The sequence below is a fragment of the Athene cunicularia genome, assembly GCF_003259725.1.
Source record: "Athene cunicularia isolate RWA chromosome 3 unlocalized genomic scaffold, athCun1 chr3_part1, whole genome shotgun sequence".
NCBI lineage: Eukaryota > Metazoa > Chordata > Aves > Strigiformes > Strigidae > Athene > Athene cunicularia.
In genome coordinates, this window is record NW_020799097.1 from 111,341,256 (window position 1) to 111,366,395 (window position 25,140).

General features: G+C 42.4%; 1 protein-coding gene across 1 annotated transcript; it reads right to left on the minus strand.

Annotated features, from left to right (window-relative positions):
* Positions 1-11,639: 11,639 nt before the first annotated feature.
* On the minus strand, positions 11,640-25,134 carry ERLEC1 (endoplasmic reticulum lectin 1). Its single transcript, XM_026845884.1, has 14 exons — positions 25,032-25,134; positions 24,235-24,339; positions 22,962-23,042; positions 22,089-22,166; positions 21,886-21,949; positions 19,901-19,941; positions 17,399-17,622; positions 15,002-15,131; positions 14,402-14,563; positions 13,699-13,758; positions 13,083-13,207; positions 12,547-12,624; positions 12,277-12,352; positions 11,640-11,874 (listed from the first exon to the last, which is right to left on the minus strand). Exons 2-14 carry the CDS (start codon positions 24,295-24,297, stop codon positions 11,803-11,805), a joined length of 1,254 nt encoding a protein of 417 aa, XP_026701685.1. The 5' UTR covers positions 24,298-24,339; positions 25,032-25,134; the 3' UTR covers positions 11,640-11,802.
* Positions 25,135-25,140: the final 6 nt, after the last annotated feature.

Genomic DNA, 25,140 nt, shown 5'->3' on the forward strand with positions numbered 1-25,140 from the left:
AGTGCTGTGCAACTGTAGTAATAGCTGTGATAAAGACAATCACTGTAGAACAGGTAGAGATGGTGGGGGATATCAACAGACTGGAAAAGCCAAAGCAGAGAACTGGAGTTGCCTAGAGATAGAGAGGGGTCAGATCACAGACTAGGTAAGATTGTGCTCTCAGCACCCATGCAGGAGATTAATCACAGACAGGAAATGAAAAGAAATGTGACACACAGAAAAAAGGTTTGCTTAGCTCTGGATTACCCAGGGGCATTCAACCAAAATTCATCCCTTGAAAGTAGAAAGGAAACATGCCCTGGAAGCACACACTGAGGCATGAGACCAGGATTGTGGATGAGGGATATGTCAGGGGACCTACGAGAGAACTCCAGACCCTCCAGTTGCAGCTGGAGGATGGGTAGGTCAAATGATCCTGATCGGGCCCTGCAGGACCTCACATATATTGGATTAATGGGCACCTTCCCTTGCCACACAGAGCATGGGCTGGAAAAGGGATGCTCTGGAGACTTTCTGGCAAGCCTCTGGAGAAGAGCTTCTCCAGAGCCCCTCTTCCAGGGGCTTTTCCAGCTCTGGTGCCCTTCCCGAGGACAGCCCCACCAGGTAGGTGCAGTCAGCATTGCAGGAAAGAACCGGCAGCAGCCACCGCAGCCAGCTCTGCGGGAAACCTGGGACCCCACAGACCCTCCCAGGCTCTCCAGCCCCAGCCTAGGCCAGTGCAGACAGTGTCCAGCAGAGTGGTCAATAGGCCCAAGCCAGACTTGACCTAGAGATGAATCCTCTGTGTTTTGTAACCGATAACCATTGTGCTGGTAGGTATTGTCCTAGGCTGTAACAAACCACCTCTAGTGATGTAAAAAGTGCTAAAGTGTTAAAGTACTGAACAACAGGCCCCGAGCCCAAGCTGCTAACTTAGTATGTAGTCATTAATGAAATAGTGTATGCTCATGAATGACAGATGTAGCTTAGATATCATATACTCATTACTGATGACGAAGGTAGTGAAAACATGTCTGTGTCTCTCCTGGATGTATCTTTCTTCTTCGCGTAGAGGCAAGGTATGAAGGCCATGAAGCCGGCTGTGCGGCCTTGGGACCTGACGGGTGGCCTTGTTCCAAAGAGAACATAAATAAATTAGATAAGCAGGGCAACTCCCTTAGCTTCTCCCTTGAGCCCTGGCCAGGCTCTGGGGGAATCTCATGTGAGAGTGAAACCAGATATTCCTGCTCAAAACAAAGGTGCCAGCTACTCTGGCTTGCTGATTTGGGGGTGTATAAGGCTGGACCCGCTCACAGCGACTTTGGACGCCTCTGCTACGGGTGGACGCACCGCGTAGGATTTCCCCCTTGCCGGGACGGGCTCTCCAAACCCTCGCTGTAACCGGGGCTGCCCAGCATCTGCGGGTCTGGGTGATGGGAACGTGTGCAAGTGGTGATGGATCTTTCCTAATCACTCTTGTCTCTCTCAGGCAGTAATGTTTTGAGGCATTACCCTATATTTTCCTATTTGTTTAAGTGCACGATTCTGCCTTTTCTTACTGTGTATGTTTTCTGTATTATCCTGTTACATTGTTGAGTTATTTCCAGTAAAATATGCCTGCTCTCTTCACTCTGGTGTCTGAGTTTAATTGGTATCCCTAATCAGCAAAACCCAGGCCCACAATCTTTCTTGATGGAGACTGAACAGCCAAATGATTGCTCTGAGAGCTTTTCTGTTTTGGACAAATAAGTTCCTGAGTGGAAAGCACTGCCTTCCAGACCTTGCAGACATTTCTTGCTGGGATAGGTCTGTTCTAGTATCTCCCACGAGATTGTTTGGGGTTTTTGCTGTTGTTTTTTTTTTTTCCCTTTGAGATGCTAGCAGATGTTCAGCACTAAATCTGCTGGTACTTGTTCCTCCTGCCCCAAACCCTTCTCCTGCAGCACACCGACCTCAGGCTCCTGCAGCATCAAAATGTCCTGTGTCATGGTTTAAGTTCCAGGTAAAAGAACTGTTGCTATTTCAAACATATCCGCTCTCCAAATTGAATGTTTTTACTGCAGCTAGAACTATGTGTGGCTATAGATTAGGCTATAGATCTGCGGGGGAGTTGCTTAATGACAGGCTTGTTGATATGTCCCTCAACATGGCTGTATCCAGGCAGACTCAAAGCCCCTGCTAGAGAGGCATCCCACTGTTTCTCTCTCCTCTGTGACCCTTGTTCCATACCTCTCATAAGTGCTTTTTAAGGCTTTTCCCACCAGTGACTTTCAAGCTAAGTCTGTGAAAAGGGAGGATACCTCTTAGTCATAAACTTACTGGGTTTATTCTTGGATGAGATTCTTGTTTCAAGTGAAACTGTGAGAAGCAAATGGCAAAGAAAGGACTTAGGCTGTGACCTGGTAGCAGCAGACAACGCTAAGGTAGTTTAGTTATCAGTTATTCCCTTTGCTCTTCCTTCCAGTCAAGGGAAATGTTGATTTGTTCTGGGACTGGGAGAGGTTGCTGGCTAAGAAGTTGAAGGGCTCAAGCAGTGTTTTCCAATCTGTCAGTGTCTCACTTTCTCAGCCCTTGCCCATTGCTGTGCTGCTTCTGTTTCTACCTGCCTTTGTTTGAGAATGTCAGTTTTGTTTCCGAAGACAATAACTGTTACCTACAAACAAAACAAAAGGTTGTGCTTTATACAAAAAGCATCTGCCATTCACAGTGCTTTTAAACAGCAGGCAAGTAGCAACACAGTTCAAACCGGGTTTTAATTTATCGCAGACAAAAGGTAAGCTCTCTGTAATGGTGGATGGTGGATTGTGGATTGTGTGTTTGTGGATGTTGGGAAAGTGGATGGTGGATCGTGGCAGGTGGATGGTAGATGGTGGATTGTGTGATGGTGAACGGTAGATGGTGGGTGGTGTGATGGTGGATGGTGGCTTGTGGGATGGCGTATGGTGGATGGTGGCTTGTGGGATGGTTGATGGGGGATGGTGGATTGGGGGATGGTGGACGGTGGAGGGTGGATGGTGAATGGTTGGAAGGAGGATGGTGGATGGTAGATGTTGGATTGTGGGATGGTAGATTGTGGGTGGTGGATTGGGGGATGGTGGCTGGTGTATTGTGGGATAGTGGATGGCAGATGGTGGATGATGGCAAGGTGGATTGTGGGATGGGGGATGGTGGACCTAACCTCAGCCCTGAAGACCCTAACCGTAACTACCAACCTTAAGCATAAAGACCCTAACCCTAACACTAATGCCCCTAAGCCTAACCCTGATGGCCCTAACCCTAACTACTAACCTTAAACCTAAAGACCCCTATCCTAACACTACAGGCTTCTCTTTCCCTAACCCTGCTCTAACCCAAACCCTAATCCTAACCCTAATGATCCTAGCCCTGACTCTAACCCTCGTTCTAGCCGTAATGACTTAACCCTCATCCTGACTCCAATGCTAACTCTAATGATCATAACCCTAATGATCATAACCCTAATGGCCCTATGCCTAAGTATTAGACACTAATACTTAGTGTCTAAGACACTAACCTAACCCCTGTACCTAACCCTAACATCTCTAAGCCTAATGGACCTAACTCTAACCCCAACCCTAACCCTAATGATCCTAAACATAACCTTAATGGCCATAACCCTAATGCTAATAATCCCACCCCTAACTCTACCCCTAATTACCCCAACCCTAATGGACCTAACACTAAACACCAATGGCCCTAACACTAATCACTAACCCTAACCCTAATGACCCTACCCTAACAGCCCGAACGACTCTAACCCAATCCCTATATGATCCTAACCTGAAAACTAGTCCTAATTACCCTAACCCTAAAGGCATCAGTAACCCTAACGCCACCCCGACTCTAACCCAAACCCCGAATGGCTCCAATCCCTAATGGCCTTAACTTCCCTAACCCTAATGGCCCTATCGCTAACTCCGAAGACCCTAATTACCCTATAGCCTTAATGGCCCTAACCCTAAAGACCCTAACCCCAAGTACCCTAACCCTAATCCACAGGTAATCAGCACAGTTTGCTATAACAGTTACACCTGATGTTTACAGACTGTCATTGTGGGCTACAGTTATGCCTTCTGGTTATTGGTCACAGCTACAGTTACGGCTTAAGATTACTGTTGAGTAATCTTAACCTGCTTTACAGTTACAGGTGGTACTTCTGCCTTATGGTTATGGGTTATGACTACAGGTACATCTTATAGCTGTGTCTTATGTCTACCGTTACAACTTCTGCTTATGCTTTACTGCTCTACGCTAGACTCACAGTTACAAATTCTACTTTTAGCTTATGGTTGTTGATTACAGATATGTTAATGCCTAATTTTTTTCAGTTCTTATTGTGGGTAACACAAGTTCTGCTTCTGCTTCCAGGTTGCCCTTATGCTTACAATTTATGCTTATAACTTAAAGGTATGGCTTATCATCACACTTACAGTTTAGAGTTACTACTTATGGTTATGGGTTAGGGTGGCAATTGCAATTTAAACATTAGGGTTACACATTTAGAATAACAAGTGGCAGTTTAGGGTTAGGGCGGTTAGGGTTAGTCATTTGGGTTAGGGTTAGGGCGTGTGCAACGGTTAGGGTTGAGATTAGGTACTTTAGGGTTAGGGTTTAGAGTTAGGGTTAGTGTTTTTAGGGTTAGGATTAGTGGGTTGAGGTTGGGGCAAGTGTTAGTTTAGTGTTAATGGATAATGGTTAGTGTTAGGTTTAGAGTTAGGTTTGCAGTTAGAATTTGGTTTAAGGGTTAGGGTTAGTGATACCACTGGGGTTACTGATGGGGTCAGGTTTAGGGTTAATGGTTAGGGATAGGCTTAGGCTTAGGGTGAGGTTTATGGTTCAGTTTATTGCTATTTTTAGGGATAGGTTTAAGTTTAGGGTTAGCATTAGAATGTGGGACAGGGTTAGATCCAGGTGGTATGCTTGGCATTAAGGGTAAGGCTTAGGGCTTATGTTTAAACTAAGTATAGAGTTAGATGTTAGCATATTTGTTAGCTTAGAGTTATTTTTAAGTTTAGGGCTAGGTTTATGTTTAGGGTTAGGTTTAGTTTAAGAATTAATGCTTTGGTTTAGTTTTATGGTTAGGGTTTGTTTTAGGGTAATGTTTAACATTGTTCAGGGTTAGTGTTGCAACCTTAGTGTTAGGGTTTGGGCAAGTTTTAGGTTTAGGGTTAGTGGCTATGGTCAGAGTAGTTTATGTTTGCAGCCTTTGGATCGGTATTATAGTGATTTAGGCTTAAGTGCTAGGCTTAGGGTTAGCATTAAGACCTTAAGGTTATGATTGCATCATGGATATGATTAGGGTAAGGGCTTTAAGTTTATGATCAGGTGTAGGGTTATGATCACAGTCTTAGGTTTAGAATTAGGGTTAGTGCATTAGGCTAAGGGTTAAGGTAAGTGTTAAGCGTAGTGTTAGAGTTAGGCCTTAGAGTTAGGCTTAGGGAAAATTTTAGGCTCTTAGGACAAGTTTTAGGGTCTTGGGGCCTTAATGTCAGGGTTAGGGCCATTACAAATAGGGGTTGGGTTTTGGGATTAACTTTAGGGTCAGGGGTTGGGTCATTAGGTTTAGGGATAGCGTCATTAAATTTAGGATTAGGGTTGAGTCTAGGGGTTTGTGCTAGGGTTACTGTTAGTGTTTAAGTTGGTTAGATTTAGGGCTAGAGTGAGGGTTGGCATTAGGGAGATTATATTTTGGGTTAGGGTTAGTGCTAGTGATATGATTGGGTTTTGGTTTAGGGTTAACAGGTAAAAGGTTAGGTTTATGGTTCAGTTTATTGTGTTTAGGAGTAGATTTAATTTTAGGGCTAGTGTTAGAATTAGTCATAGGGTAAGATTTGAGTATTAGGGTTGGCATTAGCATAAGGCTTAGGCGGTACGTTTATATTAATTATAGTGTTAGATGTTAGCACTAATCTTAGCTTAGAGTTAGATTTATCTCGGCTAAATTTAGGTTTATGATTAGGTTGAGTTTAGGAATTAATGCTTAGGTTTAGTGCTAGGTGTTAGGGTTAAGTTTCATGCTGGTTAGCGTTCTGGATAGGATTCATGCATTAGGGTCAGCATTAGACTTGGGTTTAAGGTTACACTTAGCAGAAGGATTTTAGGTGCAAGTACCTCCTGTGCGGCTCAGAAGATAGTGTGCTTGGATGGTATGTCTAGGTCTGTCAAGACAGCTTGTTCAGGGCCAAAGCATGCACAGAGCCCCAGATTTGCTGCTAGGCTGGACAGGCTGAAAAGCACTCAGGAAAGCCAGGGAGAGAATTCCCTGCTAGCACCTTCTGTGTGGCTGGACAGGTGGTTTCATTGGATGGTGTCGCTGCATCTGGGAAGACTGCTTGTTCCAGGTCAAAGAAAGCACAGAGCCCCAGAGGTGCTGTTGGGCTCTACAGGCGGCTCACATGCTGGGATAGCAGAAGCCGTAGAGTGGAATTAGAGGGTAGGGAGGTGAGGCAGCTGGGATCCCTGTCTAGGGAAGGGAGCATTGACAAAGCCATTGGAAAGGAGACATAAAATCTCAGTCTCTGGAAGCAACTTCTATCAAGTGTGAGGGAGAGGTATCCCTTCAAGGACGACTTTACATGTCAATCAAGTAAGTGGACCACTATGGAGAGAGGCATTCAATACTTGAGGGAGCTAGCCATGTGGGAGACAGTTTACTATGACCCAGATAATGCACAGCTACCCAAAGATCCAGATGAAGTTCAATGCACCCGGTCCATGTGGCAGAAGTTTGTACGGAGCACACCATCATCATACGCCACTGGATTAGCAGTAATGGACTGGAGAGACAAAGAGGGACCAACAGTGAATGAACTGGCTCACCGATAACAACAACATGAAGAAAGTCTCTCTTCCTCCCTTGTCATGGCTCTGGAGAAATTATGTCAAGAATTCCAACAATTTAAAGAGGACATGTCCTACTCCTCACCTGCACAGACCAGAATCTCAGCTATTTGGAGCAGTCGTTTCTCTATTCAAGAGAACCACTACACACCACAGGGGAAGCTGTGGCATTGCCTGCATGACTATGGAGAAGACATGAAGAAAAGGGATAGAAAACCTACCTACCGGTGAGTTGGAAGGAAGAACAAGTACAAAATGTGGTTCTTCTAGGAGAAATGCTGCTCCAGTTTCCAGAAATCAAATGCCCACACAGAGCAGAAAGGTTGACTTTTACTCACAATCCTATGAGAAGAACTTCTGATTTGTATTCCCAAGAAGTGAGTGATCAAGATCAGGCTGAAACACTTGCACACCACACCAGCCCATTTGCCGATAGCAGGTATTATGACCAACATTAGAGGGGCCCTGCCTCCAGCCAGGAGGAGGACAGGAGCGACCGAGTTTATTGGCCCGTGTGGCTTTGATGGCCTGGCACATCTGACCCCCAGCAGTATAAGGCTCTAGTGGACACTGGTGCTCAATGCACCCTAATGCCATCAAATTTTAAAGGGGAAGAACCCATTTGTGGAGTGACAGGGGGGTCTCAACAGTTGACTATTGGAGGCCAAGGTGGGCCTAAATTCAAAAGAGTGGGAAAAACACCTAATTGTCACTGGGCCAGAATCTCCATGTATTTTTGGCATAGATAATCTCAGAAGAGGGCATTTTAACTACCCAGAAGGGTATTGGTGGGCTTTTGGTATAGCTGCCTTGAAAACAGAAGGAAATAAACAGCTGTCTGTGTTGTCTGATCTATCAGAGGATCCTTCTGTTGTGGGATTGTTGGGGTTTGAAGAACGACAGGTGCCAACTGCCACTACAACCATGCACTGATGGCAATACCGCACCAACCGAGAGGCTGTAATCCCTATCCATAAACTGATTTGTCAGCTAGAGAGCCAAGGAGTCATCAGCAAGACATGCTCCCCTTTTAACAGCCCCATATGGCCTGTGCGAAAGTGATGGAGAGCGGAGATTGACTGTGGACTATTGCAGCTTGAATGAAGTCACAGCACTGCTGAGTGCTGCCGTGCCAGACATGTTGGAACTGCCATATGAACTAGACTTGAAGGCAGCCAAGTGGTATGCCACGACCAATATTGCTAACACATTTTTCTCCATCCCTCTGGCAGCAGAGTGCAGGCCAGTTTGCTTTTACCTGGAGGAGTGTCCAATACACCTGGAATCGGCTGCCCCAGGGGTGGAAGCAAAGCCCCACCATTTGCCATGGACTGACCAGACTGCACTGGAACAGGGTGAAGCCCCAGAGCACTTACCGTACATAGATGACACCATTATATGGGGTAATACAGCAGAAGTTTTTGAGAAAGGGGAGAAAATAATCCAAATCCTCCTGAGAGCCAGTTTCGCCATAAAGTCAAGAGACCTGCACGGGAGACATTTTTTAGGAGTAAAATGGCAAGATGGACATTGTCAGATTCCAATCGAAATGATTAATAAAATAACAGCTATGTCCCCACCAACTAACAGAAAGGAAACACAAGCTTCCTTAGGTGTTGTGGCTTTCTGGAGACTTCACATTCCACATTACAGTCAGATTGTCAGCCCTCTCCATCAAGTGACTTGGAAAAAGAATGATTTTATATGGGGCTCAGAGCAATGACAAGCTTTTGAACAAATTAAACAGGTGCAGAAGCCCTCAGGCCAGTTCAGACAGGACAAGATGTTAAAATGTGCTCTACACTGCTGCTCGTAAGAATGGTCCTACCTGGAGTCTCTGGCAGGTAGAGAATCTGCTTGTGAAAGTACGCCATGCAGACGCTCATGTACCCAAGAACCAGACCACTGAAGAACATCACAACAACCAACAGGCGGATCAGGCTGCTGAGATCAAGGTGTCTCAAGTCGATCTGGACTGGCAACATAAGGGTGAACAATTTCTGGCTCGCTGGGCCCATGACTCCTCAGGCCATCAGGGAAGAGATGCATCATATAGATGGGCTTGTGACCAAGGGGTGGACTTAACCCTGGATGTTATTGTACAGGTAATCCATGAATGTGAGACATGCTACAATCAAGCCAAACAGTTAAAGCCCATTTGATATAGAGGACAATCATACCATCATTCAGTATAGGGAGGCCTGACAGATGCTATCATGATCCCACAAACTCAGCATGGCAAACACTTTGTGCTTACAATGGTGGAAGCAGCCACTGGTTGATTGGAAACTTATGCTGTGTCCCATGCCACTGCCCGGAACACCATTTTATGCCTTGAGGAGAAAGTCCTATGGTGGCATGGCACGCCAGAAAGGATTGAGTCAGATAATGAGACACATTTCCGAAACAACCTCATAGATGCCTGGGCCAAAGAACATGGCATTGAGTGGATATATCACATTCCCTACCATGCACCAGCCTCTGGGAAAATTGGTACAATGGATTGCCGAAAACCACACTGAAAGCAATGGGTGGTGGAAATTTAAAACACCGAGACATGCATTTAGCAAAAGCCACCTGGCTGATCAGTACGTGAGGATCTGCCAAGCAAGCTGGCCCTTCTCAGTCAAACCCCATGCATACTGTGGATGGGGATAAAGCCCCTGTAGTGTGCATTAAAAATATGCTGGGGAAGACAGTCTGGGTTATTCCTGCATTGGGTAAAGGTAAACCCATGTGTGGGATTACTTTTGCCCAGGGACGTGGGTACACTTGGTGGATAATGCAGAAGGATGAAGTCTGATGTATGACTCAAGGATATTTGGTATTAGGTGAAAATAGCCAATGAATTGAACTGTCAAACAACCCTATTACTGCAATTGGTGCCCCACAACATCCACCTGCCACATCCAATACCTCCTGCTCCACCAACTGAGTCAACTCCACTTCACTCCTCCAGTCTTAAAGCCTCTCATGACAGATGGAACCCAAAGCTATGGATTAAATGAACTCAGACATTTTGGAAGGATGGCCCATAGACTAAGAGAATGGTATTTGTGAGACCCAGGAAAAGGGGTGGTGATTCCTTAGAATGCATTTGGAACCTGATCATAACATAACTGGTAGGGAGTAAGGGGTGAAGACTGTCCTGGTTTGGGTCAGGATAGAGTTTGGACTTACTATTGTTACTGTTGTTTTGTTACTAAATTCTTTTTTTTAATTCAACCTACGATTTTTTTTTTTTTTTTTTTCCCTCCCCTATTTCACTGGGGAGGGGAAGGAAGTAAACAACTGGCCACGCTGAGTTCAAACCATGACTGCTCTAAATCTCCTTTTATGATACAAACCCTTATGGTCCAAACACACCTTTTAGCATGTAAACCCTTATTTTTCTGCTCCAAGCCCTCAACTTCAGGGGACAAACCCTCCTTTTTACTATCCAAACCATCTTTTTTAACTCTAAGCCACATTTTTATGCTCCAAACATTCATTTTTAATATACAAACCCTCACTTGTAGGTCTCAAATTAAGCAAAGAGCTTAATTGTTTAGGGTCCAAAGGTTCGATTCTAGGCTTCAAAGCTTCCTTTTCATGCTCCAAGCCATCATTTTAGGGTCAAACCCCTCATTTTTACAGTACAAACTCTATTTCTGAGTCCAAACGCACCTTTTCAGGTTGCAAAGCCTCATTTGGCTGCTCCAAACCCTCAATTTTAGGGCACAAAACCTCCTTTTCACTATACATACCCTCATTTTTATGCTCCAAGCCCTCTTTTTTCGGGTCCAAAGCCATGTTTATCCTTCAAGGCTTGATTTTTAGAATCCAAAGGTTTGATTCTAGGGTTCAAGGGTTCTTTTTCCTGCTCCAAGCCCTCATTTTTAGGGCCCATACCCTCCATTTCACAGTACACACCCTAGTTTTGGGTCCAAATCCCCCTTTTTCAGGTGCAAAGCCTCATTTTTCTGCTCCAAGCTCTACCATAGGAAAGAAATCCTTGAAGCTATGGTCGTTGCTGCCTACAAACCCATAATTTGCTAACTTTTTCTGACAAATTTTAAAACTATTTTGAAGTATAATGGAAATCTGCTATTAAGCAGTATTTCGATTAACTTCTAGGAATGTATATTACCAGCAGACTAAAACTTCCTTTGCCTGCACCAAAAATTTTATTTGCTAGGTAGACGTGCTCCCAGAAAAGGGAACTCCATCCCCATGTTGTCCAGTGCAAGGCTGGTGGGTGTTCCAAGTCTCTGGCACTGCAAAGGAAACCACTCAGACATGCAGATAACACCCAGGGTGAGTACAGACACATGGAAGATCAGAGGTCCCACTAATATGACAACACTGCCACAGAAAATGCTGATTCTAGATCACTAGGATCAAAACAGTAAATCTGACTGAGGTCAATAAGAACATGCAGCAAAATAAATACATCAGGATGAACTCTACAGTGTTAAAAAAAAGAAGGAAGTCCTGAAACGCAGCCAAAGATTGGGGAAGAGGTAAGGCGAAGTAAGAGAAGGAATAACTGTGATATTAACCGGATTAATATCTGAGGGAATTTTTATGTTTGGACAAAGTAGGTTATGGCAGCAGAACGATTTAGTGTTGTGGTGGCTGCTGAAGGCTCCTCAGCACGAAGCGTTGGTTCACTTGTTCATTCTGTTAGCAGGTGAACTCCTCATTCGAAGCTGGACCTTGTTTATTTTGCCTTTTTAAAGTTGGTCATTTACACCTTAATGATGACAATGATGACTGTCAAATGTGTCATACACAAGTCAAACAGGAAGTGCAAGACAAGATTTTAATCATTAAAAGTTTATCGATAACCTCTTATATACACATAGTTATACACAAAGTGGTTCACGAGTCCCTCAGCTGAGAGGATGCTGCTGGTGAGGCTGGCTGGTGAAAAGCCATCGCCATCGCGCAGACGGGATTTTCCTGGGGCTGCCCGCAGGGGCTTTAGCTGGGCACTGAAAGGAGTCCATATTCATCGGCTGTGTCCAAAATTTTACAGATGACTGGAGACTCCACCTTGAACATGAGAGGTCAAAACATTAAAGACTATGAAATGGTTGATAAAACTTTTACAAGAGATTGCAACAGAGATCGTGAGATTAACGACAACAGATTGCAAGAGGCACAGTACTCAAGCAGCACTTTGTAAAATTTAGTGCTTTTCCCTTTTGGGTATGGCCTCTATAGCATACCAACCATGTAACTACTGTAATTAATAACGACCCTCCTTCCTCTGAGCAAACACAACTGCACAAAAAGCAGTATTTGTTCAGCAGCTGTGTCTAGGGGCTAAACTATGCTACAGGAAGGTTGTGTGAAGAGTCACTGAAAAGAGGGGGCAGTTTTCAATGTGCACCTGGAGACATCCTCTGCTAGGTGGCAACTGGTCTTAGGGAATTCAAGTATGTCTTTGCCTACCCCAAGGATGTACTGGCAAGAATGAGGCTCTAACATGTATATGGTCACAGCATGAGGAGAATCCGATTCTTTACATCTGAAAAAAGAATAGAAATTTTGTAGTGTTTAGCATGGAATAAGCACAGACTAAACCATGTACTACCCTAGTATCTAGAGCGTTTTTGCTAAGCAGTCCTGGCTTTCTGGGTTTTATGAAGACAACAGAGGTTTCTCCCTCTGACATGGGCAGCAGAGACACAAAACATCAATTTACTGAAAAAGTCAACTTACTTCAATTTCACGGTCACCTGCCTTGGCTTGTCTGTTAAGTCGCACACATCTCCATTTCCATAGAAATGAGACACCATCCTGCCACAAAAGATTGGAATGAAAAAGTTTGGAAATATTAAACACAATTCTTAAGCATGCAGCTAACTTACATGATACAATAGCTCATACTTCATCAAATATGTAACTAATACACAAGGCAAGGAAGTAATGTGCTGTATTTCACTTATTGCAGAAGCGAACAGTTGTTCATTGTTGGAAGATTTTTATTCTGCATCATACCCAAAGTGTTGAATTACCTTTTCTGATATTGCACAATGAATAGGGGTGTGTGTGGGGGTGTGTGTGGGGGTGTGTGTGTGTGTGTGTGTAGAAAAATCTATACAACACCTCTCTTAACAGTTTATGGTACCTATTCATAAATGGAATATTCACACACTGCAGCTGTGGGCCCTGGCATTTATCCTTCTCTAGTGCAAGTGTGAGATCAATTCAGGAGCAGTCAGCCCGAGCAGTAATCATGGTGGCCATAACCGTACCTCACACTCTGTGTGCCATCTTCTCGAAGGTAGTAGGTTCTAGCAGCATTCTTCCTGGACCATTCAATGTGTTCCTCCTTGCTCCAGGTGCCCACAACCACAGATGTCTTGCCACTTTCCTTATCCTAAATAAGGAAAAGCTGATAATTACACTTTGTATTATACAACTAGCAGTGAGCATATTTTAATGACGTGTAGAATGTAATTTCTAGAGCAAGTCTGTTGCTGTCGGCATAACAGGTTCTTGCATTTGGGATAAACTGTGTCTGACCTTGTATTAGGGTCAAGACTCAAGTGGCTGGTCTCTTCAGAACAGCCACCCAGGCTGTGTGAGCTGACAGAAGTGTTTCAATGACCAGAGGAGTATTCCCATGGAAAACCCAAGTTTTTTCAGCTTTGATTATCCCTGTGCTCTACCTGACACAGTACCTACACACCCCTGCATAAACTTAGGGAGCACATGGAGTTTCTTTTCTGAAATCCAACTTCTTAAATCCAAGATGTTGATCAGCCAAGAAAAGGATGCTGCTTTTTTCACATTGTAGGAAGATTCTCTAACTCCTTTTTTCCCCCCCACAGCCATCTAGTGGCAGGACATCAAATTATTTAAACATACCTCATGATACTGATGAACGTATTTGCCATAGCAGAATTCGTACTTCCACCAACCAACACCCTGGGGAGAGGTATAATCTCAATGTTAAAACAAAAACAAACACCCGAATCAAACAAAGCACCCCAGAACTGCAACATCCACTTCCCTCCAGACCCTAAACCACTGGCTATTTCAGCTGTCAAAATACCATAGCTATTGATTAGATGATTCGAGGTTTGCACTGAGAGGGAATCTCTTATTAGGCTAATTAACATAGGCAAGGGATTGAATAAATGCATTTAAGGAAAGACTTTTGGAAGAGCCACATAGGACTAAATTCCTTAAACTATTTGTATACCCCCTATTCATCTTTTAAATAAGTATTTTCCTCAAAAACTTCAGATACATTTTCTCTGCTGGCTGTTCTCTCAGTAAGTTGTTTGTTTGGGTTTTTTTCTTCTCATTAACAAAATCAGCACTGAACAATTTCCATGATCTACTTTCATTTCACTGTCCGCTCACATAAACTGAGTTTCAACAGAAAGGTTAGAGAGACATTTCTGAGTTTGGTATATAAGCCTGCCCTACATCAATGCAGGGAAAGGCAATTACTATGTGTGTAAGAATGCAACTATTAGAGTTCATGGAAAAACAAAACAAAGACCTAAAACGGTATGTGCAATTAAGGAGCAGCTATTTTATTATGCATAGCTTTATTTCTCACCCCATGGAAGCAGTAGGAACCACTAAGAAATTCCTTTATAAGTTGGTCATCAGTCAGTTTGGAGATGTGGGTTGTTCCCACAGTTAACAGTTGATGGCCTCCAACAGCAACAGGCTTATGAATGGAAGAAAATTTCTCTTCCTTTGTTGAATGCATTTCTTCCTGAAATTACAGTATACACAAATACACCCATTTAGATTCCATATGTCCTTTGCAAAGCCTTGTAAGTTATACGAAGTTACTTAATATTAAGTGAAGTGGGCTGTGGGAAGAAATATGAAACCATCTTGTCAGTGTTCTCACTGTCTTCAGCATAGCTGAAAAAAAAGATTGAAAGTCAAAAACTTAACACATTTGTAAACTGTAGGCTATGAAGGCTACCAAAGTGAAGCTCAAAAATTAGAAGCCCAAACTTACTCGCTTTGTTTTCCTTCCAAATAAGGTAAGCTACAGATGATTTCAACAAGCTTAAAGACCAGCTGAAAGACTGACATGGTCTTACAAAGTTGGGTAAGAGAACTTACTCCATTGAACTAAAAGTCGTATGTGTTACAACACAGAAAATAAATATTTTTCTATTTCAAATTAAACAAATCCTACCTCCTTAACCCTTCTAAAAGGCATCTTCATCATTTCTTGCTGTTTCTCCAGCTGTTCCAGATTATGGGGTTTAAGTGGGGATCCTGGCAGTGACTGGCAAAAGATGTCATTCACAGGGGAAGCCCTGAACCTGTCCAAACAAGTTAGGAATACATCACTAGTTATGCCTTAAAGACAAGACATACTTTTTTATTGCTGTAAGTTTCTGACTGAGCTGGGCCGAGGTGTGGATTTTTTTCTCTTGTACTTGCACCATCTCATCCAAAGCTACACTGTTCTTACGACTGACATAAAAACACTTCTTGCCCAGTATAGTCTCACTCCTAACACTGCCAGACAACTAGCCATGCAATCCAACCTCTCTTCAAGAGGAAAAAGCTGTGTATTAAAAGGCAAACTGCACTGTACGTGTACCACTAATGTAGTGTCAAGGCTCCCCAAAGCAGTCTCAGAAGCTAGGAAAGGTTAAACTTGATAGATTCAGTTCCTATATAAAATAATACATTCTTATATTATCTGACATGTATGTCTTTTCATGCTGCATATATACTCATTATTCCTTTATCACTCGCTGCATGAGTCATGTCTGCAAAAAGCAGCTTATTTCCAGAAAGAAAAAGCAAAAATATGAAGCAGAGTTAACAGCTTTCTCCTTACTTTACACAAATGAAGGCCTCATTAAAACACCAAGTAAGGCTTAACAGAAAATAGTAAAGGAAAGTGAACACCAAATTGAAAATCATACTGACAAATGAAGCATTTGTTCAGTTTTTGTTACTCATCTCATTGAAAAGGTCCTCTTTAGAGAACACTTATTTACAAAACAGGTATGCAGATACTGCTTCAAAGGCAAGGTGGCTTTTTGTGATGTCTTCCTAGGGAGTCTGTAATACACAGTAGTACCCACATAATCATCACCATTGTAGTTAAAAGCATCTGAAAACATTTCCTAAATAGTAACTGCACTCTAGATTACATGAGCCCTGTGCCAAAGAAGCCTAGTTTTATCTGAATTTTATTTAAGTAACATTAAGACTAATAGTTACAGTAAACAAATATTACTTTTCACTGCCTTCCTCCCTGTCCCCAGTTCCCACCAATTAAAAAAAAGTCAAATTATAGCCAAATCAGAAAAACAACTAGAACTAAATGATGTACTTTTGCTATGTTGAGGGAAGTACATTATTGGGTAAGATAATGGGTGTAGAGGGAAAGTGCTGGTGGTTCAAGTACTGCACAATGCTGTTTCAGGAACACAACAGGAAAAGTGCACTTAAATGAAAACGAGGTTTGTTTTTTTGTTACCTCTGCTGACACTGAGCAGTGTTTCCAGCCTGCTATCTCCACCTATCTTTATTTACTCAGATGACATAAGTGGGAAAATAAAGATCCTGTATGTTTAGTTTAAGTATTTCCTGATGGTGGCCAGGAAGCGTTCCATGCCTTGCCTTTGGAAGGAGGTAAAAGCTCAAGATTTTATTTTTACCAAACGACAGAACAATTTGCCTGTGCACTTCCTATTTTTCCTTAAGATTAAGACTTAAAAGATTCATATAGTAAACAGGTAATAGTGTCATAGATAAGTGCAACAGATAACATAGTACTACCAAACCCATCTACATGAGAAAATTTATAATAGATACTAAATATTTAAACAATAGCACAACTTATTTACTTCAACTGGCAAGTGTTTATGAAATGCCCAGTTGATGATTCTGTCCTTTAGACTTTGTTGCCTCAGAACAGTGATTAAATACTCACTTGATCCGACGTCTGTGTACAGAGGCAATTCAGAACTCCTGTCCCATTACTCCCTTCATTTGTATATCATATTCACTTTGCAATTCTAGTTATACCCCTTGAAAAGTAAAAGAATCTGTACTATTCAGACAGATGGGGAGCTCCTTAAATTGAGAGTACTGCTAAAATAAATGTTAAGGTCATGCCATACTTTTGTTTTCTGAAATTAGAGAAGAGTCTGTGCACACATATAATACACACATGCAATCTGCCACTTTTGAATAACATGATTCCCCAAGACACTGAAATTATAAACTAAGAGGAGACAGGGTGTTCTCAATCTGCCTGCAGCCTTAATGCCCTATTCTGTGTTTCTCCAGAATGACAGGGCTAGAAACTTACCTGTTGAAAATAATTATACCTCCTCTCTGCTTCTCATATGGGATCAGTCACTAGAGACATAAAATGCAAACATTGTGCAACTTAACATGAAAACTTACGTCTTGGCAAAACTGCACTTGCCAAAGTAAGCACCTACATATCACAGCTCTGCACCAGAAACCACAGCTGGATATAAAACTTATACAAACGCATACATGCATGAAAACTGATGAAAACATGAAGTGATAACATTAACCAAGATTGGGAGTACCGTACCTATATTTAGGATGGCTGCATAACAGAGGTGTCAGTATAACCACTTCATATTCACAGGTTGTAACTTCTGCTACTGAAAGAATCTCATGTTTAGCTTCTGGATGACAGATGTACATCACCGTACTTGATCTGGGCAGGTTTTGTCTCAAGCTGCAGGGTGTGCCGTTTCCCATCTCTACAGGATAGTATGGGGTCATCTGCCCTTCTATATTTTTTGTAGGTATCTAAGTGAAAGAAAGTACAAGTTAAGAATCATAGCAGAGCTCCTTCAACTCTTCTGAAAAAAAAAAAAAAAAAAAAAAAAACACCCACCCAACCCCTGTGTAGTTACTTGGTGTTTCTGCAACATCCAGACATGTTCTGGTTTACCACCTCCAGCCCACCACTGCACAAAAGTGCCAAGCCACACAGGCTCTGACTGCAAAAGCAGCTGGTTCCTCTGCAGAGGCTGCCCGACGTTTCAGTTCCAAGAGAGCTTGCCAGCTGGGTGCAATATTTTGGAAGAGTACCAAGACAGCTGTGGTCACCCTGTAGTCTAGGAGATGGGGAGATGTGAGTAGCAATGCCAGACTCAGCTCAGGTCTGGCCAGGCTCATTACCTTCACCAGGAAGAATCTAAAAACACCCCCACAAAGTCATCCTGATCCCTGTGTTACACGTCTCAGCAGAGCCAGCCCGGGTTGCTCCTTACCTAGAGCATCCCACACCACCAGTTATTATGGCTAATGAATGATGCATACAAAGTAAATCCACTTTTGTACACGCTTTAAGTAAGCTCTCTTCAGACTTGGTCCTTCGTATGTTTCATCAGTTTCCACTTTAAGAAATTAATTCCCCAAACTGGTAAAAGTCCCTCTCCTGACTCCCATCTTGGAAGCAGCTAATGTTCCTGGTGTACCAAAAGTTCCATTTGTGCAAAAACCATGCTGGAACCTACAAACTAGACCTTTTTATGCCTGTGTTGCTTGAGCTAGTAAAGGTTTTCAATGCACAACAAATCGTACTCTGTGTTAAAAAGCAGTGGTGCCTTCTGTGGTCAGGACATTAACCCAGGGACCTGGGACCTTTCCGTATCTCTCTCACTTTGGTTTTCAAACCGTGATACCCTGTCACAGGCCACTGATTCTCTCCTCCTGAAAACTGTTCCATCACAAATGGAGTGATGAGATATTCCTGAGGTTAAAGAATGAACATACCGGCAGCATAATCGTGCGGACACTCCTTGGCTTCCACTCACTTACCCACTCTATACCTCAATATTCAAAGGGAAATGAAGAGATATTCTGGCTGTGTACAAAAGAGCTGACAAAAAGAATACCAGTGCTTTCACTTTCTATCTTTCTGAACAAAACAACTGATTTTTCCTTAAAAACTGAAAAATTATGCCTACGCATTTCATTGAAGGTAACTATTCAATAAATCTAAATGGAGATAGCTGTTGTTTGCACACAACTGAAAGACACCCCAGCAGGACTTAAAGTAAATCTCTAGTCGCAGTAGGTTTTGGTTAATTTAAGCACCACCCAGTTGTGTTGTGCATTCTTTCCTTTTCATGACTAGATATTCCATGCAAATTGCAAGTATAAACTCTTTACAGACTGAAACCAAGACAGCGTATGTACATCAAAGACTTAACTCCCTCTGAAATTTAAAAAAAAAAAAAAGTTAAACTACAAAGAACCTAGTTTTCTTGAATTCAAAAAGGCGTAACTGCCACTGACATCAGAATGGACCATGTCCTGACTTGGGTCTGCTCCCCCAAAATGCTTATCAGGCATGTGTATTTTCTGAGACCCACTGCAGAACTCTATGCTACATAAATCAGCATTACAAAGAGCATGTAGACAAAAACTTAATTTCAGAATTAAATAGAAGGATAATGGGAATTAAGGTAGGCAAGTGTCTGTCCACAGGTCAAATCTGCTATTGCTAACTCCAAACTCCAACATGCTTCAGGTACTTCCATTGTTTTGCCATAAAGTTAGTGACTCAGAACTGAGTTTTGGGGCCTAAACAAATGGAAAAGTTCTCTAATGGAAAATGGAAGCACAGAGTTTTATGGGATGAGTCATCAAGTCAAGAAATCTTTTAGGGATTTCGCGCTGCAGGATTCTGTTAAGCATTTTTCCCTACCCAAAACGCACAGAAGTGTCATTAAAGGAACTGGGATCTCTGATGTAGCTGGAAAAAATAACTGTCACGAGACCATAATGTGACTTTGTAGTTATGTGTATTGTCTTCATAGAAGAGCATATAATTAATCTCATTTAAGATTAGTGTAACTTTAATGTAAATAAGTAGGAAGGCAAGAAATTTGACTAGCTAGACTAAATAAGCTTTCTGAGCTGGTACTGATAATCAGAAGTGAGGAAGAGCGCAACTCAGGAGCAGAGTTACATTTTTTGCTGTTCATTTTGGTAGGGAACTAATTACATAACCTCATCATATATAAATTGCCTCCAGTACTGATGGCAAAAGTTAAAATAGATGTATTTCACTTGCCTCTTTTGCACTCTCTTTTGGATTTTCCTTCTCTTCTTGATCTAGGGAATAATTAAGAATGAGGTAAGCATAAAGTCTGTGAACTTGAAATAAAATTATACAGAGAAGTTTGCATGTTTTGTGTATTTGCTAGTACTTTGTGTATACACTGCCAAAAGTCAACTTCCTGAACTTGCAGGTGAAAAAGAGGAAAGAAAGGAAATAAACAGCAACCTGTGGTCTAGAGCAAATAGAACAAAATATCAGTTAGCATTGTCTTAAAGCAATTTTGAGTTTGTAGGACAGGCCAAATCCAGCCCTAGCACCACAGGAAGGCCAGAAGAACATGTCACTACTGCTGTTCTGCGAGGGGTAGCCAACTACTGCTTTCCAAGTGAGTGAATGACAGGCTGGGACAGCAAAGAGGCAAGTACTTCAGCCCACCCACTAGCCAGCCCCCAGGGGTACACTCATAGGAAGAAGTGAGGCCAGCCTGCATGCCCTAGTAATGATTAATGAGAGTAAACATCATTATGGGGCAGGGACTCCAAGCTGTCACAGGCGAGAGCTCTCCTCAGCCTTCCCAACTGCTTCAGGAGACCATCTGGACTCCATTCAGAATTAGGTGAGCAAAAGGCCACTCTGCTTTGCTGTCACCCATGCACCTGCTCCACGTTCACTGTATCACACTTGTGGATTCAGCTCACGCTGGTTTGAGAAACCATCTATGTTATTTTTTAAGAGAACTAGCGTGTATCTGCTGTATAGGAAGCATAATAAAAATACAGCCTGCTGCCTAAGTGGAAAGGACAGAGGGTCAACATCCTAAAAGACTCAGATATGATGACTTGAAGTATCATCACATGTAACTGCAGCATCTAGTCCCACAAAAGAATCTGTAAAACAAATTAAAAATCTTGTTTTCCGTACAGCAGCATCTAGGGAGAATTAGGCATTTCTGCACAGGATTAATAACAGCATAAACAAGCACTGTAACTCACTAATAAAGAAATGCCAAACAATGCATCTTCTGAAGCCGTGTTTCTTTTCAGGACTAAGATACCTAACTGAAGGCTGAAGGTGGGAGATTCAAAGGAATGGGATTAATAGTGCTAAATCCCGGCAAGACTTAGGTGTTCAAGTCAATCACTTTTAGGAAGAGAAAAATGGTGGTGCCCACCTTTTCTACACTAGCCTAGAGTTACAAAAAAAAAACCCCCAAACTACTAGTTATGTGTTTTCTGTTGTTTCTATCAATTCTGATGAATGAACACTTAAGTCTGTGGATTTTTGGAGATCTCTGGACTATATACTGCCAAAGTGCTCACCCAGGGAAGCAGATTTTGGCAGGTACAACCACAAAATTTCCAGCATCTACAATAATTTATGGGCAAAAAAATTTCAAGTGCTCAGAAAATTAGTTATTCTAAATTGCAGTTTGAGTTTGGGGCTTAGCTACCTAACTTCCACCGAAGTCCCACTTTAGACACTTCAGTATTTATGAAGATCTCCACCAGGACCCCTGAAAAAGACTCTCAGACAGTTCCAAGGATCAAAATCTACATGAAAAGGCTGTAAGGGATCTGCAGTCTAGGTTTTATTACAGAACAGCAGAGACTAGGATGTGCTACAAGCTCTGCCCTCTGCTCACAGTTTGAAAGACACTTCTTCCCACCTAGAGTGTGGCAACAGGCTACATTATCAAAGTCTGATCTGGCATATGTCAGTTCTATCTCTTACACTACGTATGTTTTCCCTGACACTAATTATTGCAGATTAGTTACTCTAATCAATTAGACAGCACAGCAAAATTGACAGGATGAATGCAATGTAAGCTGCTAAAAAGGAATTAACTGAAAGCAATACATCTTGTTAAAAAAAAAAAAAGTAATCTACACAATTCTATCGCACTGGGAATCAGTCTTCTACAGCATATTTCAGAGAGTAATAATAAAAACCCAAAGAATTAAATTAGCATCGGCAAAATAAATTAATCTAAGACAAACCTGGTTCTGATAATGGGTTCTTTATCATCATATTCCCCAGATAGTATTCTTGGATGTTTATTTTCTACAATTAAAAGAAGTTAAAACAAATTTCAGTTACCTTTTTCCATACTTTTTCAAGTGTACAGGAATTCAAGTCTTCTAGAGGAGTTAAGCATGAACATGCCCGTGGAAAAGGAGGTTGAGACTCTTAAGAAGCCTACCTGTCCCGTTTCCTTCTCCTCATGATATTGACGGATGTGTTTTCCGTGGCAGACCTCATAAGTCCAGTAAGATTCAATCTTTAAAAAAAAAAAAATCTTTTTTTTTAAAAATCTGTTTAGATACATTACACACACCCTCCTCCCTTTAAAAAAAAGAAAAAAAAAATCTGGCTTTTGCAGCAATGAAATGCAGCTCAAGCAGGTGGGCTTGGCCAGCCTCAAAACCAATAGCACAGTGAACAGTCTGTGTTCCCCAAGCATTCTGACGATGTTCCAGATAAAAACACCAGGCAAAGTTTCCTTAACTTTCACACAGATAAAAGAAAAACATTAAATAAGATGCAAAGACTAAACTTGCCCCCAAACCCCTTGGGCTAAACTGCAGTGACTCAGCACAGACTGGTTTTGGCAACTGTTGTAGATACAGGCTGGTTACTGATTGTGCTTGACCCACTCCTCCTTCCTCAAGGACTTGCGTGTGTTGTGTAGGTATAAAATTTGGCCACTTTCGCTGTGTCTGGTTCTCAGTACCAGCTTGTTTGGTATTAGGCTTGCTCTTGTAATGCAAGATGAGTCTCTGAATTGGGATGACAGCTGATGAAAACCAGGAAAGCTTTCAGAATCTGTAGAAGCATGTTTGGTTTGGTCTTCTAACACCTTCTGAGAAATGCTTTCCATTAGACTGTCAGATGTTATGGATTGACTTCTGGAAGTAAGCGTTTTAAAACCACATTTTTAAGCTGCTACTATAGCAAGCCAATTTACTTGAATCCTGAGATCTACACTAAACACTACCACTACATTAACCCTTGAAATGGACTGGGTTGTAAACTTTTAATTAGCATTTAAATGATCAACACAGAAGTAACATACTCTATACGAACAGCTACTTTGCTTAAAAAGTGGTTCCAGCAACTCTCCTGGAGTAGGACCTTTATAGTCCTTTTCTTCTTCCTAGAACAGAAGGATATTTCTCACATTAAAATTAACAACAGTTTTCTTGATTGATATTCACTTGCAATAGTAAAAACCAAAATAAAAGTTGCAAAATGAAAATGTACAAAACCTCATTAATTCCTGCTCTGAAGGAGCTGTGTGGTGATTAGAAAACATAAGAGATAATTGAGTAAGAAGGGGAAAATAAAAGTCAGAAATAAAGTAGTCAGAAAAGTTTTGTGGTTTATAAAATACACATGTGGCAAGAGTAAGAGCTCTCAACTTGCTCATGTCCAGAGTGACAGCTTGGGCTGTGACTAGGAAAACAACATGAACAGTCTTTTCATTTGTTAGTTGATGCTGATGCTGTACGGATGCACATAACTGGAATATCACACAGCTTTGACATAATTTTTTTTAAACGGATCAAAAAAAGCATAAGTAATACTGTGGAAGTTTATTTCTGTGTAATTTTTGCTCTGTAAGGGTATACACTATTGAAGAGATTTCCATACAAAGTTCTTCAGTACTAGAGATTTCTCACCTAGACTGAAGCACTCGGGACTATCAGTCACATAAAGGATGAGGGCTACGTCAGCATGGAGGTGCCCACCACAGCAGTACAGCTCGTCTGTGTCAGCTCTCACAGTATGAAAAAATGAACCAATGATAAACCTCACCAAAGGCCTCCTCAATCCACATCCTCTTGTACAAACATGTATTTATATACCTTTTTGTTTTTTAAAGCCCCAAATTATGCATTCAGATTTCCAAATGAGGAAGTGATGATGGAGAATAAAAACTACTAGTGATAGCTGTCCTACTGTGTTAGTATTTTCAGATACAGCAATCATGATAGCAGTGTCAACAACCTTTGTAGTTGTTTACTGGCCTAGAGTTTGATAAGGTTGCTTAAAAGATGAGAATTTCCCAATCAGTGATAGACCTAACAATAAACAGAACACGTATCAATCCTTTGTTGCCAAACAAGGACTTCAAGACTGTTCAGACTGGCCCCCATTTAGTATAGAGCCAGTAAGTAGTACAAAGTGAAGGCATCTACTATGAACTGTGAAAGTGTGAAGCATTCTACATGTGATTTTCCTTTTACAAGAAAAAAAAAAAAAGTATTTTGGAAAAGTAACTGAAAAGATACTGTTAAGACTTTGTCTACAGTTTATAACTACAATAAAGACTTGACTGAACTTACCTCATTGCCACTTGCTATCAGCGGAAGTATACATTTATATTTTTCTTTATCCACAGTGGTCATTATAATATAGTTATCCTCTTTGTACAGGACACCAGTTGTAGGCTAAAAAGAACAGCCAACCTAAGGATTAGTCAGGTGGGGTTTTTTAATGCCACTTGTTAGAAATATTCCTGAATTTGTAAATGTTACAGTTAGTTCATAGGACAGGTGGTCCTGAGCATTTTCTGGGTCTTAATTATAACCAGCACAAGACCGGGCTTTGGCCTCTAACCTTGCCAGTCCGCATTAGCCTTCTCCTTTACTTCAATCCTTCTGCCTCCAGCCACGTTCCCACTCTCTTCCATGCTCAGCTTACTCCCGCTTACATTGTTTCTCGTTCTTTCTGGAGGACCTTTACGAAAGCCGTACCACCATGCCGGTGACGCTTGGCGCCCACCCATTCCCACGCTGGCTTTCAGGGTAGATTTCCCCGGGATTCCCCACCTGCTCGGCTCGGGCCTAAGGCTCAGGCCCGGCGCACGTGGAGGCACTTACTGCTTGTGACCCCTGCCCACCCCCGGGGTGATGCTTAAGGCACGCCCCAGCAAGGCAACGCTGGCAACACCCTAAACCCCCTTTCTGCGGCACGGGGGCTTCAAAAGCAAAGCCGGGCGGGAGGGGGCTCCGGCCGTTGCCCCCAGCTCCTGCCGCCCGGGTTGCGCCGTTAGCAGTTCGAGCCGCCCAGCTCCTCGAGGTAGGGAGGCTGCTAAGTAGGGGTGAGAGACCCCTCGCACCCCCGCCGCCGCGGTACCGACCAGGCTGAATTCGGTGCCGGGCCAGTTCACCCTGAAGGGGATGTCGTCGCTGAGCTGAGGGAGCGCGCGGCCGCTCTCCGCCACTGCCGCCGCTGCCAGGAGAGCGCAG

Coding starts and splice junctions, on each gene's coding strand:
- ERLEC1 (XM_026845884.1), bottom strand. CDS start 24,297: ATGACCACTGTGGATAAAGAAAAATATAAATGTATACTTCCGCTGATA. Junction 19,942..21,885: donor GAACCCATTATCAGAACCAG/GTTTGTCTTAGA, acceptor ATTATTCCCTAG/ATCAAGAAGAGAAGGAAAAT. Junction 13,208..13,698: donor ACGTTCATCAGTATCATGAG/GTATGTTTAAAT, acceptor TTCCTTATTTAG/GATAAGGAAAGTGGCAAGAC.